General features: G+C 35.3%; 2 protein-coding genes across 4 annotated transcripts in view; one reads left to right on the forward strand and one right to left on the reverse strand.

The window, feature by feature from the left end:
* Nucleotides 1-19,868, forward strand: part of LOC105455660 (centrosomal protein of 131 kDa-like) — a 77,177-nt gene that overhangs the window by 51,314 nt on the left and 5,995 nt on the right.
* LOC105455656 lies at nucleotides 10,274-19,855 on the reverse strand. Of its 3 annotated transcripts, none has more exons than XM_011699139.1 (5): nucleotides 19,639-19,855; nucleotides 14,436-14,532; nucleotides 13,399-13,572; nucleotides 12,239-12,603; nucleotides 10,274-11,727 (listed from the first exon to the last, which is right to left on the reverse strand). In XM_011699139.1, exons 1-5 carry the CDS (start codon nucleotides 19,648-19,650, stop codon nucleotides 10,873-10,875), a joined length of 1,503 nt encoding a protein of 500 aa, XP_011697441.1. In that variant the 5' UTR covers nucleotides 19,651-19,855; the 3' UTR covers nucleotides 10,274-10,872. The 3 variants fall into 3 exon arrangements, with proteins under 3 accessions (XP_011697441.1, XP_011697440.1, XP_011697442.1); XM_011699138.1 differs by having other exon boundaries at nucleotides 10,274-11,730; XM_011699140.1 differs by lacking the exons at nucleotides 13,399-13,572; nucleotides 14,436-14,532; nucleotides 19,639-19,855 and adding an exon at nucleotides 12,879-13,393 and having other exon boundaries at nucleotides 10,274-11,730.

Genomic DNA, 19,868 nt, shown 5'->3' on the forward strand with positions numbered 1-19,868 from the left:
AGATAAGAACAAATTAAAGATATAGAATTTATTTAAAAATTTCTTTTTGAACATTTAAGAAAAATTATAATAAAATTTAAAATCGTTTAAAGTTTTAAGCTTTCAAGCTGTAAGAGATTGAATTATTATACGAGTATAAATTATCTTACAATTATCTTAAATTATCTAAAAAAAAAGAAAGAAAAATTACTTTAATTTGCGTTGTTGTGACAACAAAATAACGGTCGAAGAGACACGTGTCGACACTGTATTACAATAATGGATTTTGATGTATATAAAAGATACAGATGGCCAGCGATAAGACACATGAGAGATTCATTCACGTATTGGTCTAAATTTGGGTCGCCGCGTAGGCTGCGCAGCAGCCGATTCAATTGGCGTTTATTTATTTATAACTGGCAGCGCGTGAGTGAAATAGTGTTATATTCCGCACATTTGGCATTAGACACCACACCCAAGTGCGTTTTCTGTTTTAATTGTTAGAAAATATTCAAAAACTACCAAAACTATTTATTACTTTATTTTATATATTTATTTTTTGTATTGCTCAAAATAATTATTTAAAATATATTAAATATTTTATAATTAAAGAAAAAATTTGTTTTTTTTACATTTTGTTGATAAGTCTATTTTAACTGTTATATAATTTGCTCTTAAAGAAAATAAGTAACGAAATGTTAAAAACAATTGCTGATTCGTTCGAGCACTTAAACAAACAAGATATTAGAAAAGAAATAATGCACAAATTAATTTTTGGCAAGAATAGCATGGATTTACAAATGTTGAACGCAAAATAACTTATTTTTTAATAACCAAAGCAAACAGTCGAAGCGGCCTCACTTTCCTTACTTTCTTCCACCTATTTGTTTATTTGTTTATTTATTTATTTACGTATAGTAGGTACATTTCGACTGTATATTAATCCGTAATCGAGAGAAACAGACCTCGCGTTCACAGTGGAACTTATTCGCCGTGCGCAGAGTTCGCCGTCGTGTTTTCTGCGGCGAGGAAAAATAATAGAGAAAAACGCCGTGTTCTTCGCACCGGTGGAAAACGAAGTTGGCGTACAGTATGAAATTTGACCAATCTAGGAGAAGAAAAATGTTTTACCCCATTGCGTCTAAATGTTCACATACTTTATACTTTTTGGTTAGATCTAAATTCTAAAAGAATTCTGAGGTTTTTAAAGAATTCAAAAGCGATCAAAAGAAAATTTATCTTTCCGAAATATTTTACAAACACATATTAATTTTAAAATAAAATTCCAGTTTGTGTTATTGTTTTCTCATTAAAAAGTTGACGTCTTAAATTTAAAAAAGCAAAAACTAAAAAATTATTAATATTATATTATGTTAAATAGTTAAATTTCGTTAATTTAAAACAGTAAAACATCATTCTCACATTATAAAAGATAAGTTATTTTTTATTTTTAATGTATTCAAGATTTTTTTACGTAAATTGTATTCTTTAGACGTAAGTTCCAAATTAAGGTATATAAATTTAAATTAGTTTTTTTTAAACGAAAGAAAGAAGATGCAGAATTTAATAATAATTAAAATGTTTTATCCTCTTTGATTGGGCAAAAAATTTCACATTGTGCGACGACGACAAATATGCGCGCCAGCCACCGAGACAATTCTTCGCGTTATTGTAAAGTGGCAGTTGTGTAAAAACATCCGTCTAATATTAAGTAACTTTATAAGCTCAACGTCAGCGCGGAACATTCCTCTTCAACAATCGAGCAATCTCTCTGGGCATTATCCTGCGGCGCTTCTCTATACTGATCCTTTTTAGTAAATGCATCAATTACAGCGGTGCGATGGAAGGGTTAACCCTTCCTGTGTATGTGTCCGAAAAACAGGGCCCTGTCAAACCCCACAAAAATTAAGATTCACGAAATTTCTCTCGCTTTTATCTTCTTAATCTTAACTTATCTATTCTTAAATGAAAAAATAGGGTTACTTATCAGGCTAAAAAATGGCGTGGAATCTGATCAGAGTATTCTGGGTAACTAAGAACAAACATGACATACGTGTCCAGAAAGGGTTAATGAGAAATGTCAATCGTTTATGATGCTCTCATCACAATTTTGCACCGCCTTTTTGTTGGTGAATTTTTTTTTATCGATGATTATTGACGATAGTATGGGTAATTTCTTAAAAACAAAGTAAAATTTTGAGGGAGAGATTTGGGATTTGAGGAAGCATATATGAAAAGATCGAAGAAAGGGATCCAGGCAACTGTGGATTTAGAGCAACACTGTTAATCCAATTGTGCCGGAATCCAAAGAAGCGAGAAAGAATAAAAAATTGAGCTGTCGTTTTTATTAGTAATATTCGTAAATTCGTTTAGACACCATTTTGCAGGAAAATTCACGAACAAAGTGGTGCAAAAACTCGCTCGCCAGAAAATCGCACAGGATAATGCGATTGTCGCTATTGTGCATCGAACTCATATTATATAATTTATATATGTATATATACACACACACATATAATAATTACATGTGTCTGTATATATGTATATATAGATATATAGATGCATGTATTGTATGTGAGTTATACACTTGGCAATTATAGATCCCCAGTGGATAATCGTATAATACGGTCTTTATTATTTACATTCTTGCTGCACTCCGGTCAAACATGCACACGCACACTCCCACGCACGCGCGTATATATGAATTGTATATATATGTATATACATAGACACATGTGGTCTACGTGTGTTCTGTTTTTTCAGTGTCGGTGTACGTTATGCATTCATGTATATATACACATATTATACTCCGTAACGCGATAAAACGTTAAAAAAGTCGTCATTGTCAGTACATTAATTCTCTCATTTTCTTTCGTCGTTAATGCTTAAAAAACCTTAATTTGCACTACTTGTTTTATGTTTCATTTCGACAGTGCACTGTAGGATTGCAGATCATGATTAGTTTTTATATTATATAGTTTATATTATATAAATATACATATACATATATATGTGTATATATATATATATGTTTATGTATATATGCGGTGTGCAAAGAAAGCGCTCGCGTCATATTTTACAGTAAAAAGATAATCTTTAAGAGTTTAAGAGCAATAAACTTTATAATTATATTGTAAAAATGTACTTATAATAATGTTAAATTGTACAAATATTTACGTAATACAAATCTACATTTGTTTCGACAAAATCTTAATAGAAATAATTACTAATTTTTAAAAGATAAATTTAAATTCAAATAACTAAAATAACCCAGAGAGAGAGAAAGAGAAAATCTCTAATTAATTTTAATATTAAAATAATTAAAATTAAAGTAAAATAATTAAAAATAATTAATTAAATTAAAAGTTAAAAATAATTAATATTAAAGTAATTTAAAAGTTGCGTGTAATTTAATATTCAAACATTTTTAAAATAAATGTCCAAGTTTTAAAATATTATTTTATAAGAACTCCAAGGACCTGAGAAATCTAAAGAGAAAGAGAGAGAGAAGGGGGAATCTCCTCTCCTCCTTAAGATATTTCATAATTATTAAAAAAAGTATGTAATAAACGTTAATAATTATTTATGCCGAAATTAATAATTTTTTCATTTCACATAATATAAGTACATATTACAATAATAAAAGAATTTTTAAACATAACGTGCGATATGAAAAGTATGATACAATACTTATACAAAAAAAAAATCGTGACAATGTGTATGAATGCTTTCTTGACACACTGTATACGTGCAATGTATATAGGGCACCATGCCTCTCGCGAGGGAAGACTCCTCCTAAATACCTCGTCCTGGATAAATCTCACAGGAATTCCCGTCTTTTGATTTATTCCCCTACTTCATTGTTTCGAATCTTACCTTCGTTAAAGTTAACGCAATTAATTAATTACTTCATTCATTTATTAATACGAGCTAATCGCTATGCGGCAAGAGTTGCTAAATGTACTTCGCGATTGGTATGAATATTTATACAAAGTGCTCCGAAAGTTTTTGCGCGATGTTGAAAATTAATTTCTCCCATAAAATTCCGTGCGTCTTGTTTGTAAAAGAAGAACTTTATCCCACCTTTTACTTCAGAATCACAAATGATAGGGGGATTCGTAGGATCCAAAAAAAATTCATGTGAATATTGTTTAAATAAATATTTTTAAAAATTCATAAGTTTGAGAAGCTTGTAATGAAAGATTTTGAGAATCCAAACGTTTAAATTCAAAAATATTCTTAATAAGTCTTAATACAATATATACAATAATTGAATAATAAGAATTAAGAGATTAATGTGTGATTAAGTATGTAAGATTTATATACTGGGAAGGATTGTCGCGTCGCGAAGATAAATAAAATATGTATTTTAGCATTTCTCGATTTCTTTCTTTGGCACATGCTTTTGGAACACCTGTATAAAGTTTCCCTTCTGCTACATCGACTATGCTCTCTTTCCTTTAAAAAGTAGTTAAAGGTTATTGTAATGCGGTCATGCAGATACACAGAGGTAATCATAATGCGAGGTTGCTTACGCTAGATCTCTCCTTACGATGATCGCCAGTTATACTCGCTGCAGATCGATAGGTCGTGAAAAAGTCGCGTTATTATGAAGGAAGAATCACAATTATATCATTCCGATATATCTATAACGAATTTTACACAAATAGGAATAACATCGCAAAATTACCTCTTATAAAATAAAGCCTTCTTCAACATCAGTAACATTTCACACGATCGGAAATATTCACAAGTGTCGTAGATAATACAAATTGCTTAATAATAAATACTTAGTAGTAAATAATAGATAGTATTAAATATTATTAAGAGTAGCATATATGAGGAAAAATATTCGAAGATTTGACGACAAATTTAAATTGCTGAAAAATGTAGGAAGAGTTCAAGGATCCGCGTGCGAATTCATGCCTCCTGTTCCAGAAGGATATAAAGAAGATCGATAGTAATTACGAATAAATAACTGATGGTCTCAGCGATTATTGAGCTACAAAATACAGAATTACTTAATAATTATGCGAGTTAATTTCTGTTCGAATAATTCCAGGACATTGCACTGTTTGCAGAAAAGGATTATAGGAGGAGACTACGTATAAATAAACGACAAAGGCCATGTTCTTAAGTTTAAGGTGTGTGTGCATGTGTATGTATAGTATCTGCATGTACCGGAAACAACAGTTTCAACTTATAACAATTCTCTTTTATTCCTTTTTACCATTATTATTTTATTGTAAATATTAATATTAGTATTATTTGTTGCTGTTCATTCATTATTCATTATTCATTATTATTTAAAGTGGCACTACGAGACCAGAAACCTGTAAAGGATTTTTTTTTCGTGAAATAGTTCTCGGGAGCACAAACTTTCAATTGCAAAAGCATACGTTCTTTTACAACAAAAAAAAGAATTCGATCATTCCGACAGATCTATAAATTATTTTATTCTCAATGTGTTTCCCTCCCTTTCCTTCTCTCACTGCCTTTTCGTTCTTCCTCCTTTACCACATTATTCTGATTATCTTAAATGTGACCCTTGAAAACCAAATGTATCGAAATTCGATGGCTCAAAAATCCGAAAAGTTAACGGATGCAATGTGTCTAAGGAATTAACAGAGGTCGAACGATCTAGGAATGCCAGAGATAATGTGACCAGACGTCTCGCTTTCGAGATGATTGTCTCGCTGTCCCGTCAAACATGTCAAATGTCCCGATTTTAGCAAAAAGCTTCCGCTGGAAAATCCATTTAAAAATTTCGCCAAATTGTAATGGTATAAAGCTTACTTACGCGGGAAAAACGATTTTGCTGATCTAAAACTTTGGCTAGATACAGATCTGAAAATAATTTTGTTGAACTGTCAAAATGATTATGTAGGATGCTGTGTGGTTGCCAAAATATCAAAACCTTTTAGTGTTTAGCTCATACTTGAGTTTTCTACATTATTTTGATAATGGTCCAACAAATTTGTCTTCAGTTTTGTATCTAACGAAATTTGTAGATATTTTAGCAAAATCGTTCTTTCCATATAATACATTTAAATAATGCCTGCTGTGGTTTCATGTCGACTTTGTTTCTCTGAGTGTTGCGTGTCGAAGAAGCAAAAAATGCGCGACAACAAAATACGATTTTGCGCCATGTAGTCAGTTGTGCTTATGTGTTATATTCGAAACAGTTAGTCAGATGTACATATAAAAAAGATAGCAAAATAGAAATAATTTGTGTTTAAAAATGTTAAAAAGAAAGTGTTTATTTTATGTAGATCTACAAGCGAAATATCGCTCCCCTCCCCCTTCTCCCTAAAATTGTCCCGCTGTGAATTCGAAAGAATCTGGTCACATTAGCCAGAGATATCCATGGAATTGTAAGATCTTATAGTGATTTAAGAGATTCGTGAAATCTTAAATTGTAAAAAGATCTACGCCCGAGAAGATCCTCTACGCGAGACTTTAAATTATAAATCCAACGAAATCCTGGATTCCTAGATTCCGACAATTTTGCGATCTAAGCGCATCACGCTCGAAGGTAAGATGATCGCGAACGAAGTACGAGATGAGATAAGACACATGGAAAATCTTAACGCCAACGGAATGACGAGCTCAGCTGCTTCCTCTGTACGTGGGTATCTGTGAGGTTTTTGTTCTTGTTTTTTTTTTCTTTTAGTTAGCCTCAAAATTCGCTTTAAATAATGGATTTCGAGGGTTCCTCGAGTCGGCCATAACCGTGACGATCTGTTATATGTATAAAGTGGTTTCCTCACGACAGTTCGCTGTATTATTATATATAATATATGTATATATCTATATATATATATATATGTATATATTTATATATACTATACGCTATCGAATAACTCCCGCGCGTCGTGTGCCGTAATTTCTCTCTTCCTTTCTCTCTCTTTCTCTCTCACACGTACACGCACACACACACACACACACACATACACGCACACTTTTTCGAGTATACTTACAATAGAAATATATTAAAATTGCAAAGTTTCACATAGAGCGTATCCCCAACACGTATCGATATATCACTTATAATCATGTAATACATTCGCTAACGTAAATTCCGAATGATTCAGACTATGTTTATACTGTTACACGTAATTTATACGCGTGCATATGTAAGCATATGTATTTTTGAAGTATCGTTCAAAACTTTCAACTTCTATCCCTCTCATAAAAAAATCTCGATATTTATATAATTGCTCCTTAAACAAAATATAAAAATAGAGTCTAATAGTAAGTATATAAAAAGATAAATTCTTTAATATTTTTTATTATTCATTTAGATAAAGAGTAAAATAAAATAAAATATATAAAAATTATCTTGTTAAAATTCAATACTTGCAATATCTTTCTTAAACAATTATTATTAATCATGGCACATAAAAAAGTACATATAATCACGTATATACACATACGTAATTATGTATGTAATCACATATGTATATATATATGTGTGTGTGTGTGTTTAACTATGTATATATTATAAATGAAATTATGTATATAATCACACATATATGTGTATATATAAATGCATTGATTTTATATTATAAGGAAGAAGTAGAGAGCTTTAAGCGATGCTGCCTGTCTGTGTGCTTTGAATGAATGACTTTCATTCGCGGATCCAGTCCGAGAATCGTAGCTGCAATGAGCTAAAATAAGTGAAGTGGGTACCAGATTCCACTAGAGAAAAATTAATAACTAACATAAAGAATTAAGGATTAAGAAAGAATTAATAATTCAATCACTAAGCAAGTAAAAAATATTTCAATGTTCAAAAATTTCATCATTAATTTAAAAAAATTTAAGGAATTGAGAATTAAAAAATTGAAATTCTAAAAAACTACAATCCATTGATTAATTTATATATTATTTAAAAAAGAAATTAGTTATCTGAATTATGTCAAAAAATCAAATCTGAGGAATCTAGTGCCCAAGTGATCGAAGATCGGAGAATCCGAAGATCCAAGGATCTTAGGCTACGAGAACATGTTTCGCAAATCTACAAAAAGAATTTACGTCGGCGAGAAACAAACAACGTCATCCCCCGCTCTCATTGTTATCGCGTCGCTTTGTCGGCTTTGTCATCGGCTTTGTCAGCTCTGACGTCGATCTTCGCGCGGTTTGCGAGTCGTCCGCGATGTTCGATGAATTAAAGGCAGCCACGCGATACATTTATCTGTATTTTAATATCGATAGTGAGCATTCTATGGCGATCTATGGATTAATACAAGTGTTCGCCATACACACACGTGTTATCCATTCGCCATTCGACTACTATCATTCGACACTATCATCGATCGTTATCGACGATCGACTTTGCACCTTCGCGAAATTTTCATCCTCGATCGCGGCTATTTTAAAAATATACATTAATCCTTTATTGCAAAACATTTATACATTTTTTGAAAATGCAATGACAAAGTCACAAATTTATTTGCTGTGCTACAAATTATTTTGAAATTATTTGTGAGTGCTAATTTTTTAAATTTCCGATATCTTCCAACAAATTCCAAAATGTTCCCTCAATGCTCATGAAAGGAAATTAAAATTAAGAAAAATTATAATTTGAAAATGTTAATTTACAACTTATAAAGAGTTTAACATTCGATTAAAGTTTAAAAAGCTGTTTATTTCAGGATTTTATCCGTCAATCTAATTATCTTAGAGTATTAAATTGATACGAATTAAAAATTAATTTTAATCAAGATTGGCAAAACTTACGAAAGTTGCACTTAAAATCTGCAATAAAGGATTAGCCAATGACGTATCGCAAACAAAAGAAAAGAATTATTTTATCGAGTTTAGCCGAGTCTTGTCGAGAAGAATTGTTATGCATGCATTGTATATATTCATATGCTCCTTTTAGTTCATTCCCTTTCCTCTTTTTCTCTCTTTCTGTGTCTATCTCTCATTCTCTCCCTCTTACTTTGACTCGTCTCTTTAGATAGGGCAGTGTTGTGGACGGTTACGGAATCGACGTCCGTAATCCCAAAAATGTTTCCTACAAGTATACATGCTAGTTTTAATAAGTACATATTTCAACAACCGTCTTTAGAACTAGGTTTTTAATAAAGTTGTATATTATATCATATTACACATGATTCATTTATCCGTGCGATCCCCTCCATGTTTTCTTTTCTTCTTTCTTTTTGTTTCTTATTAAGAAACACATTCGGAAGAAATAGCGACACTATCCTCGTCAATCTACCCTCTGTTGTCGAATTGGATGCAAGTTGTATATTATATCATATTACACATGATTTCTTTATCTGTGCGATTCCCTGCACGGTGCTTTGTTTTCTTCTTTTCTTTCTTTTTGTTTCTTATTAAGAAACACATTTGGATGAAATAGCGATACTACCCTCGTCAATCTACCCTCTGTTGTCGAATTAGATGCCTCCTTGCGACGCGGATGTAATTCGCACGCATCGCTCGTTTTTCGCTTTATCATAGATCTCATCTTTGATCCGAGGATTTCGTGAACTTCGAAAAAGCTGTCGATCTTTGGATTGCTTGTAAAACACCGATATGCAAAGTCATTATAATGACGAATGAAAAGATTTGGCACAATGTTTCGTAAAAACTTGAAAACATTTATCCAAATTTCCTCAATTCGAAGATTAATATTCACAAGTATAAAAATAAAAGTACATTGTATAAAAATAAAACTAAACAACAGTGGCACACTGAATTTTTTTAATTATAATCTATATATGTATATATTTATTAATTTTTCTAATAAAACAATAGTAAATTAAATTTTTCTCTTTTTTCTTATCTTAATAACAAAGATTTCTCTTGATAACATCCTAAAACTTCTTTTTACTCAAATTCTAAGATAGTAGTTTTAGAAATGATTTAATATACAATCCTAAAAAATAAGAAATGTGCCAGGATTGAAGAAAAAAAATACAATTCATATCGAGTCCCAAACTCTAAGAATAGATTTTAGGATTTAAGAAACAAAATTTTTTTTTACAATGTTTAAGGTCCAAAATATCTGGGATCATTTAGATCTGAAGTTTATTCGATTTAAGGTACCTGGAATCTAAGGCACCTAGAATTATAGTGTTTAGAGTCTAAGATATCTTACGATATTTGAAATCTATAAGGTGCCATAATTTATAAGAAATCCAGGAGCCCAAATTTCGAATACACTACAATCCAAGAAAATTAGATTCCCCAAATTCAAAGCTAGCTAGGAATTTATAACAATAAAAATTTGAAACTTTCTCCCGAGAAACTTAGAGCCACATTTTTTCTAAAAATATCCTGAATTAAAAGTAAAGATATTCTGGACATTTCTAGAATTGAAAATTTTTTAGACACTCCTAGAAACTTGTAAGATTAGTATTATAAACTCTAAACGCACACAAGATCTTACAGAGAATCCTGAGATTTTACAAAACAATAATCGGGAATCTCCTAAAAAAATCCTACGGAATACTAAGGAGGGAATTCCGAAATCTTGAAAAATTCTAGGAGTATCCTGAGAAGTCCTAGAAGACTTAATCTAAAAAATCCTAATTGCAAATCTTAGTCAATTAATTCTGTAGAACTTTCATATATTTGGCACGAGACTGTATCTCTTAATCTTAGAAAATTCCTAGAAAACGTTAAGAAAACCCAAGCGCACTGGGAATCCTTGAAGGATCACAGAGATCCTAGGAAGATTCTAGGAAGTGCTATAGACTCTCAGAAAAAATCACAGAAAGTTCAGGTTTAATCAATTTTCAAAAAATCCTCGGATTCAATGGTGATACCACGTGATATCCCCGTTCTTATTTCCGTTTACAACGTGTCCTAATTTAATAATAACCAGGAATAGGTGTATAATCTATCTATCTATCTATCTAGTAAAACAGCATCATATTAAAGTCTATCCTCCTCTTCCTCCTCGTTATCCTCGTTATTCTCTTCGGACTCCTCTTTATAACCGGGATGCTCTGAGATCGCGTAATAATTTCCATTGTAGATCACACCAAGCTCTCGCAGGACATCGCCCCGTATGATCGCCTTGATCGTCCAATTGTAGCACTCCTCGCTCTCGCTCTCGCGATCCAGCCGCTCGACGTCGAGGATTTTGGAGCTGAGTCGCTCCAGTATGATGCCAATGTCCTTGATGCTAAGGTGGTGCTTTTGGTCGACCGTCAGTTGATCGATCAGCAGCAAAAATTTCTCCGATGTCACTATTTCGTCCTCCATTATTGTATTCTCCGTCTCGGACTCGGAGCTATCGTGCTCTTGATGATGATGATGATGATTATGATGTAAGTGGAAGCCAGCGGCACCGGCCAGACGCGAGCTTGACTCCTCGTCAGCGGTGTCGCGAAAGCGAACGTGACCTTTGCTGAGACCAGGTCGCTTGGTGCCGTCCGACAGGGAGGATGGCGGCTGTGGTGATGGTGTCTGCGTCTGTGTCTGCTGTTGCTGCTGTTGATGCGGATGATGTGGATGTTGATACTGCGCATGCGCGTCCTGGATCGGCGATGTCGCCACCGATTTATGCACGGCGATCCTGCGGCCCTCCTCGTGCAGGGCGCAGCAGTGGAAGTCGCACTCGCCGATGGCACCGCCGTCGGAGCCATTTACCGGGCTGCCGTTCCGCGCAACCGGCTGGTGAATGTGGTTGGAGCACTCGGGTGTGTGGATGTGAATGGTCGTACTGTCGAATGAATTCGTGCCTTGCTTCACCAGACGACCCGGCAAGTGCGAATGCATCGGCTGCTGCTGTTAGGATGAAGATAAGCTTACAGCGTGATAGAAAGTGATTTGATTTCGGTATGCGTCAACATTTTAAAAATAAGACAAATAACACAATTTAAATCGGACAATTGGATAATGTAACGGTGATCTAATTCACTTTCTTAAAAACTTTAAAGGACTAACATAGAGAATAATGGCGAAACTCTTCAGGTGATGTAACGATTTGATTGAGATAGAGTTTAAAAAATTGTAGCTGATAAGAGACTGCAGTCTATAGATAAAGCGCATAGATTAGTACATCTGATCATTGTTGAGAGCAAAGAGTTCAATGCAACGTGTTAGACTGACCTATTTTCTTAAAAGCATGAACGAATTAATTTTCTCAAAATTTTAAGAAAATGGATTAGAATACTGTCACATTGATTCCTTTAATCGTAGTCTGCAACAGGCGCATTCAACTTGCACGATTGAATACTAAAATCTAAAAATAAAAAGTAAAGTTTAAAGTGATAAAACTGCAGATTGAATATACCATATCGTCATGATTTATCACAGTGATTCGCGGGCTGGTGTACCGCGTCGGGGCGATCTCGCCGGGCAAATGTGTTGTCTTGCCGTCATAGCCGAGCTTGTCCAAGCTGGTTTGGATCACTAGAGACGGCCGTTGGGCGCCACTCAGGTCGGCTTTTTTAGTCGGCGAATACTTGGATGTCTGGGCGTCCGGGCCTGCCTTCGACTGCTGCTGCTGCACCTGCGACGACGACGACGAGCGCTGGTCCCAGTGCAGCACCACTGTGACTCGGCCTTTATTGTCCATGATTTTCCACGATGGCGTCTCATCGTGCAGCTCCAGCGCGTGAATCGTCTCGCAGACTATTTTCGGGATTGCCGAAATTGCTGAGAAGGAGGAAGAGAGAATACAGTCATCGCTAGACGCGGCTGCGAGGAAAAAGAGGAGAGGGAAGGGGGGATACGGATTTGGTGTTCGGTGCTGCAAGACGTGATAGTCAGTGCCGGTGATCCATCTCAGGAGTGCCGAGATCCACAGATCTTATAAGGAAGCCAAAAAACTTATTACGAATTCAAAAGTCTAAAGAGGTTTTCGGGTGATAAAGATCGTTTTAAAAAATCCAAAACATCTAAAGAGAATTTAAGAATAGAAGAAAACCTACTTGGTTGATCGTTTAAAGGCTTGTGTGTGTGTAAGGATTCAGTTTGATCCACATGTAATTCAGTTTGATCAGTTTCAATTTTATCAGTTGCCTCGAGATTAGTTTCCTCAACCAAGTTGTTGATTTCCATCAACCAAAGTTGATCGTTGTAATAGCCCCTTTACATAGCAGCGCGTATGACTCTAAAGAAGCTATATATTCGTGGGTTCAAAAATCTAAAAAGTCGAGACATTTGAAAAGACAGAAGAAAAGCTACTTGGTTGATTTAAAGGTCTCTGTAAGAATTCAATATTTACTTGTGAAATGTGAATCGATCGATCTAATTTATTGTGTGATGTACTTTTAAATGATACCCTAATCGTCCCAGTCTTTTTAATTCTTTCGACATTCTCGTTTTCTCTCGGATATTTCTTGGAATTTTCTGTTGTCCATGTTGCTTCAAAACCTTAACTTCTTCAACCAAGTTGCCGATTTCTTCTAAGATCGATCTGCTAGTGTGCAGGTGCTCCCTTTTACCTACCAGCGCGTATGATGTCGACGCCAGTAGGGCACCAGCGTTCACCATGCCGCAACAGGAGCAGGATCGTGTTGTTTCCTAGTGTCTTGAAGTACTCGCCGTCCTCGACTTGCGTGCCGTCCGACTCCAAAACTAGCGAGACATTCTCGTTTTGTGGCACGCCCAGCTTTTCCTTACCTGAAAGCAAGGGTTGGCCGAGGGTTGGGGTGTCAGATAGAGCGTTCACAGGGCTGTGATAACGCTTTTAACGTCAGCGCGTAGACGTGTGCGTGCGCGTGCCTGGATGTGTGTTATATATATTCCCGTGTAAGTGAGTGTGCATATGCGTGTGCCACGTGTCGCCATGTACTGTGTAATCGTGTGAATGGCGCTGTTGCGAATAATGGTGGTGCGTCCTCGAACGAACGAACGAACGAACGAACGAGGCGCTTTGTTTCTGAGAAATGTTGCGAGAAATGTGTGCTGCGAGAGCGACACTTTCAAAGGAACTTTACAGATAATGCAATTCCCGCGCTGCGATACGCCGCGCGGAAATATTTCCGACCGGAAATATTTCTTCGCCGGTCGGCCGGACAGGTGGAAAGAGAGTGCTCCGGAAGGGACAATGCGTGACGCTTACACAGAATTATCGTGTGAGCGCAACACGCATTGGTTTTTTGCAAAGAATCTATCATCTTCGTCAAAGTCTTTCAGATTTTTTAAAGCCTTCTTTTCCGGAAGAATGTACTACGAGAAAAGAGCGATGCCTTGTGACGAGTAATCCAATGACTTGAGTATCGTGAAAAAAATGTAAATTACGAACAACGCCACTACGCCCACTACTAATTAGCAACAGGAGGCAATAGAAGGATTAGTTACTATTTAAAAAATGTTCTGTTAAATTAGATATATTAGAAATGTTGCTTTAAACAAAGTGCAGATTGTTTTCACGATGATACAGAAAACTTTCAAAGATGCGTTATAAACGCAACTTGATTTTTAATTGCCTTTGCTTTTGATTTATCGATAACTTGTTAGACTTAGATTTAGATATTTCTTACCTCGGACAATCAACTCTTCGAAGTTGCTAACGACCAGCCCTTTTCTTACGTTACGCCAGCTGTCCCATATCTTAAAAGGTCTCTTGGTCCGTAACTCCTGCGCAAAAATTGAGTAATTAGCATTACTATTACATTACTTACAGCGATTAAAATAAGTATATTACTAAAATACGAGTGAATTAATTATTATTTTTGAACCAAGAATGGAATAGGAATTTACGAGAAAAATGTTAAACAATTTAAAGTGAAAATTAAGTACCAAAAGAGAAAGAGAGAAATGTTCATGTGATAGAAAGGGCATGACATCTGACATCGATTAATTTTAGTGCAGTGAAAAAAATGCCGGTGTGTACTGCACTTTAACGCACGGTAAAGTTAAAAATGGTTGACATTTGCAATTTATTATTGACCTTAAATGTTCTCCGGAAGCTCGTGCAAGCTTGTAGGCATTTAAAGTGCTTTGTAAAAATAAAGATATTGAACATTAGAAAAAAGGGTAAAACAGCAGATTTGCGTTGGTATTAATTAAAATATGCAATTTATACAGTTTTTATAGTCTTATAGTTTTATAGTGCAATTTATACAGTTTTTCGTATACAATTTTTAAAATGTAATATTGTGCAGTATTGTACACCTTTAGAATTTGTAAAATTTATATTCATGCGCGCGCGCGTATGTGTGTGTGTATATATGTATGTGTGCATAAACGATAAATTATTAAAATAGACTTTTCTTACTTTGTAATATATATATAAGAAAAAAAGAAAGAGAGAGAGAGAGAGAGAGAGAGAGAGAGAGAGAGAGAGAGAGAGAGAGATCTTGTAAGTAAGAAATGATTCACACATAAATTAAAAATAATTCGCGACAAGAAAAGCGTGAAGGCCTGAAGAGCTGACCCCGGGAAACGCTTGTCGCCCAGATGTTAAATGGAGTAAATAATTTCCCAGCATGCTTCGTATATATAGCGGCCATACAGAACGGCTGGTAAATAAAATCTCATATACGAAACCATCAAATATTTCGCTATTTTTTGAACTTTTAATATAACGCTGCGAAACAGAATTATATCTTATATTTACATTTATTTATTTGTCACAAGTCTGATACAAATGAAAATTAAATAAAAAAATAATATAAAGTGTAGAACACACAGGATTATAAAAGTTAACCTACACCCACTAACATACTGTGACTAACAATCAAAGCAACAAAGTAATGTAAAAATGCTTATCAATGATGAAAAAATGATAATCAGTGTTTAGATTAATACAATTACTGAATTTGGGAAATTCGAGAGTTTAAAGATTCCAGATCTAGACTTAGGGTTTAAAGATTCATCCGAAATCCCACGCATTTTAAGATCCTCCTTCTCTCAGAGATCTTGAATCTAGAAATTTGAATATTCAAATATTCACGATTTCCGCGAGTGTTCAAAGTTCGCAGCGCAAGCTCCTATTATATGTATTCTTGTTAGATTTACATATACATCAAGTAACGTGGAACTAATTTTTATCAAATTGTAAAAATCATTCATATTAAAAACATGAACGCAATAATGGCACTTACGAGCAACGTAATCTTTCCACGAACTTTCCACTCGGAGACTCTGAGATGTTTATCAGAAGAGGGGGTTGAATTATTTCGTTAATTTACTTTAATTTACTCGGTTTATTTTAGAGGTGCATTTACGATCCACACAATTTACTTTCGCGAATATTCGCCCCTGTCTCGTTTCGTGCACTCTAACGTACTTCGCACTGTGGATATATCTGCACTCTTCGATCGGCGAGATTGCATCCCGACGACGTCGCTAGCGATCTCGGAATAATGCGAGCTGAAGGGGTGCATTATGTTTGGGGTTGTCCTTAGTCCTCAACGGGGTGGCGCTAAGGGTGTACAGGACGCGTGCGCAGTTTATGATCGAAAGCACTGACCTGGTTTAACCGGTCTTTACTTGTAATATCGCTTATTTATTCTGTGCACAGTCGGATTTACCGGTCATTCATTGTCCATACTATGTATCATTATATTTGTTAGACATTTATGATTATTAAGTATGAACGTCATAGTAAGAATGTATGAATGCTCGATTTAATCAGACGTAAACAAATTTTCATTTATTTTTATTTTGTATAGACGAGTTTATATTCTAAATGTTTTGTTCCTTAACACTCTGAATATTCCAAGATTGAAAGTATCGAAATTTAAAGCACAACGTTTTAAGTGTTTTTATGCTTTTCTTCTCACCCAGCGATCTGATATATTTGTTGAAACATTCGAAGCTTTAGAGATCTAATTAATATTAAAAATAAAGGAAAGATTCCACATAAAAATAAAAATATAAAGAAATACAATTAAGTGGCATACAAGTTTATATTATATAATAATATAATAATAATATCCAGACAAATGTAATTTATAAAATGTAAGAATACAAAAAAGTTTAACAAAAATCAAAAAGAATTCAAACTTTGAGGATAAAAACGCGTTTCCAACATTTGAGAATTCAAGAATTCTGAGATTTAAAAGTCCAAAGGCCTAAAATTGAATGTTTATCTTAGCAATACGAGTATCAACCTCTCTCATGTAATAACCCCTCCGCATCCGCGAACTCGCCGTGGATGGAACTTAGTAAACAACATCGCAACGTGCTAACGAGCAAATAGGGAACCGCCTGCAGCTGCAACGTGAATGTACCCAGGTGCATCCCTTAACGAAGTATCGTCGAGAACCGCCGCCGTCGACTACTTCGCGAATTTTTGATTTACTTAAACCCGTCACACACTCGGAGGACTCTACAGTCATAGAATTTGGAATAATCAACGAGCCAAGAATAACGCTAAACAAATATTTAACGGAACCTCTCTTTTGTGACGCAACGCGACGCCTTTCCAATGCGTCCGCACCAAAACGTTCTTAGATATTTGCTTTTAAATATTTATTCGTGTTAAATATATTTTTTTAAGAAACATAACAATTCGATTTTGCATGTATGTAAAGACTTTTTCTTTAATTTATTTATATAAAGGATTGTATTTATACGGACTCTACAAAAAATGTAGATTTCTTCATTTGAAGTTGCGAACTCGGGTGTTCTTTAACAAAAGTCTGAAATGCATTTTTTCAAATTCTTTCTTAATTTAAATAAAAGTTATTTACCAGAAGTTTAGAATTGTATATTATTTATTTAATTATTTAGTCTGTCCGAATTTGTTTATCTCACAATTAATTATAAGTAGAGTCAAACAGCAAATTCGGAAGAATCATTTTTAGAACATTTCGGAAGATCTGGCATAAAATTGTAAATACGAAAGGAGGCTTCTACGTTTGTATCAGTGAAACAAAAAGTATGGAATTTTGTGAAACGTGACAAATGATAAGGATTTTGCATGGAAGAGTCCGCGAACGTGCAGAACGACGAGAAGAATTTTGTGAGCATGCAAAGTAACGACGAACATACGATGAGGTTCAGAGCGTTCTACGAGCGAGAAAAGCATTCCAGCAACGAAAGAGTAACATTCTCGCGACTCTGCTCCGTGTATAATTTTCAATATAAACAGGTCGAGAGAGAATATTTGCAAAAAGCGCATTGAATTTAAAATTTGTATCTCTTGCGGACTTCAAGTAAATTCCAGCAACTGATGATGATACAAGGATTCCGTGATCCTGTAAATCGGTGAAGCGGAATCTAGCGAGCGAGTAGTGGGGCGTATTGTAAGAAGGCAATGAGGACGAGTCTATATGAGTGGGAAAAGCGTAAAGAAAGTTTCTAGCGGTAGACAAAACGGATGCAAGGATTCTGTGAACACGTAAAAGCGACGAACTGATTTCTACCGAGGAATAAACTAAATAAAGAGGATTTTGCAAATGGAAAAAATGTTGAGGAAGAATCTGTACAAATAAAATAACAAAAAAGATTTTACTAACGCTAAAAGCCTTGTAGAAAGTTTTATTAAAGTAGTTTTATAGAAGAAAATTATTAATAACAGTTATAATAAAGGATATATTCTAATCATTCAGTGTAAAATAACCTACTAGACTGGCGAGCTAAAAAAAACAATAATAAAGATTGTAAAAGTTTCCAGAAACATGCAAAGATAAATATTAATCAATGCTTTTAAGATCCTTAGAAATTATCTTAAATAATTATTAATTATTATTAAGAAAGATGTATACATACGAAAAGATAATAGATAATATTGTTAATAATTAGCACAAAGAATCCTGAAATGCTAAAGCAAAAGAAAATGATCGCAAACAAGGAAAATCTTAAATATTTTAGACCCCGATTCTCTATTTATCAAGAGATACGTTCGAACATGTTCCACTCTATTTATTATTCCCCTTAGAAATCGCGGATAGTGATAAACGACTCGAATCATAACTCGGAACATATCCACAAACTAGGACAACAGCGGCGAGTATCTCTACAACTATGTGCTTCCATATTACAAATGAAGAAAAAGCGTATCCGTCACAATGGATGCTAGGTGCGAGAGGATTAGAAATTTCAGGAATTACATCAAGAAATCGTAATCCTCAATATCTTTAACTGATAGAATCCGTGAGAATCACGGTGAATTTAACTACATACGCGATATAATTCAATAAAGCGAAATAAATCCTTACGAGGACAGCCGTTCGTAGTTATAGCAAGGATTAATCGCGAGGCGGATACCACAAGAGCAAACAGAGATCCTGCAATCGGGGTGGTTTCAGAAAGGGCAATCTCGTAGGCACACAGAGAAGATGTCCCGAAAGAGGCGAAATGAGGCCGTGCGATTCTACGAGCGAAAAAGTGGACCATTCGCGCAAGCCACCTCTTTATGGAGAGAAACGCGCATCTATCGAGGAGGAAGGAGCGGGCTGAAGGGCTCGTCCCTTCGGCCGTTCGGCCTTGCCGAGAGGGTGATGCACTCTGGGGGGAGGGGCGGGGGAGAGGGGGTGCAAGCCGAGGACCGATCGTCGGGTGTCACGAGGTCACGTGAAAATAGGTCATCGAGAGGCGTCCTCCTCTCCACGAAGGGAAGACTCCCACGAAGGCGACGATTTCTCTCGTTCGCGATACAAATAAGCAGGAAGACGAGAGAATTCTCTCCTTTCCTCTCCTCCCTCGCTCCCTCCTTGTGTGCGGGGATGATTTGCGGGGTGGATGCTGCATGCGCGCGAGAAAGGAAGGAAGCTGCCGGAAGGATATGCGTACCTCTCTTGCCATTACGTCATAGCCCTGCAGGTAAGGAACCGTTCCCAGCAGCAAGCGCGCGGCTTTATTCCGAAGGAACGACCACCAAGGCGAAGGGGAAGAAGGTTGCACGTCGCATTATATATTGGGGTGATGCTGCTCTTTGGTCGCGCTGCTGTCCGCCCAGCTTGCTCGCGCGTACACCCTCGCAAGGTGTCTCTCTCTCTTTCTCTCTCTCTCTCTCTCTCTCT

Source organism: Wasmannia auropunctata, unplaced genomic scaffold (assembly GCF_000956235.1).
Source record: "Wasmannia auropunctata unplaced genomic scaffold, wasmannia.A_1.0 LD335888.1, whole genome shotgun sequence".
Lineage (NCBI taxonomy): Eukaryota > Metazoa > Arthropoda > Insecta > Hymenoptera > Formicidae > Wasmannia > Wasmannia auropunctata.

Bases quoted from the DNA above. Each gene is read 5' to 3' on its own strand.
- LOC105455656 (XM_011699138.1), bottom strand. The intron at 13,573-14,435 runs GTAAGAAATATC...CCTTGCTTTCAG, and splicing joins CGAAGAGTTGATTGTCCGAG to GTAAGGAAAAGCTGGGCGTG. The intron at 11,731-12,238 runs GTATATTCAATC...TCATCCTAACAG, and splicing joins TGATAAATCATGACGATATG to CAGCAGCCGATGCATTCGCA.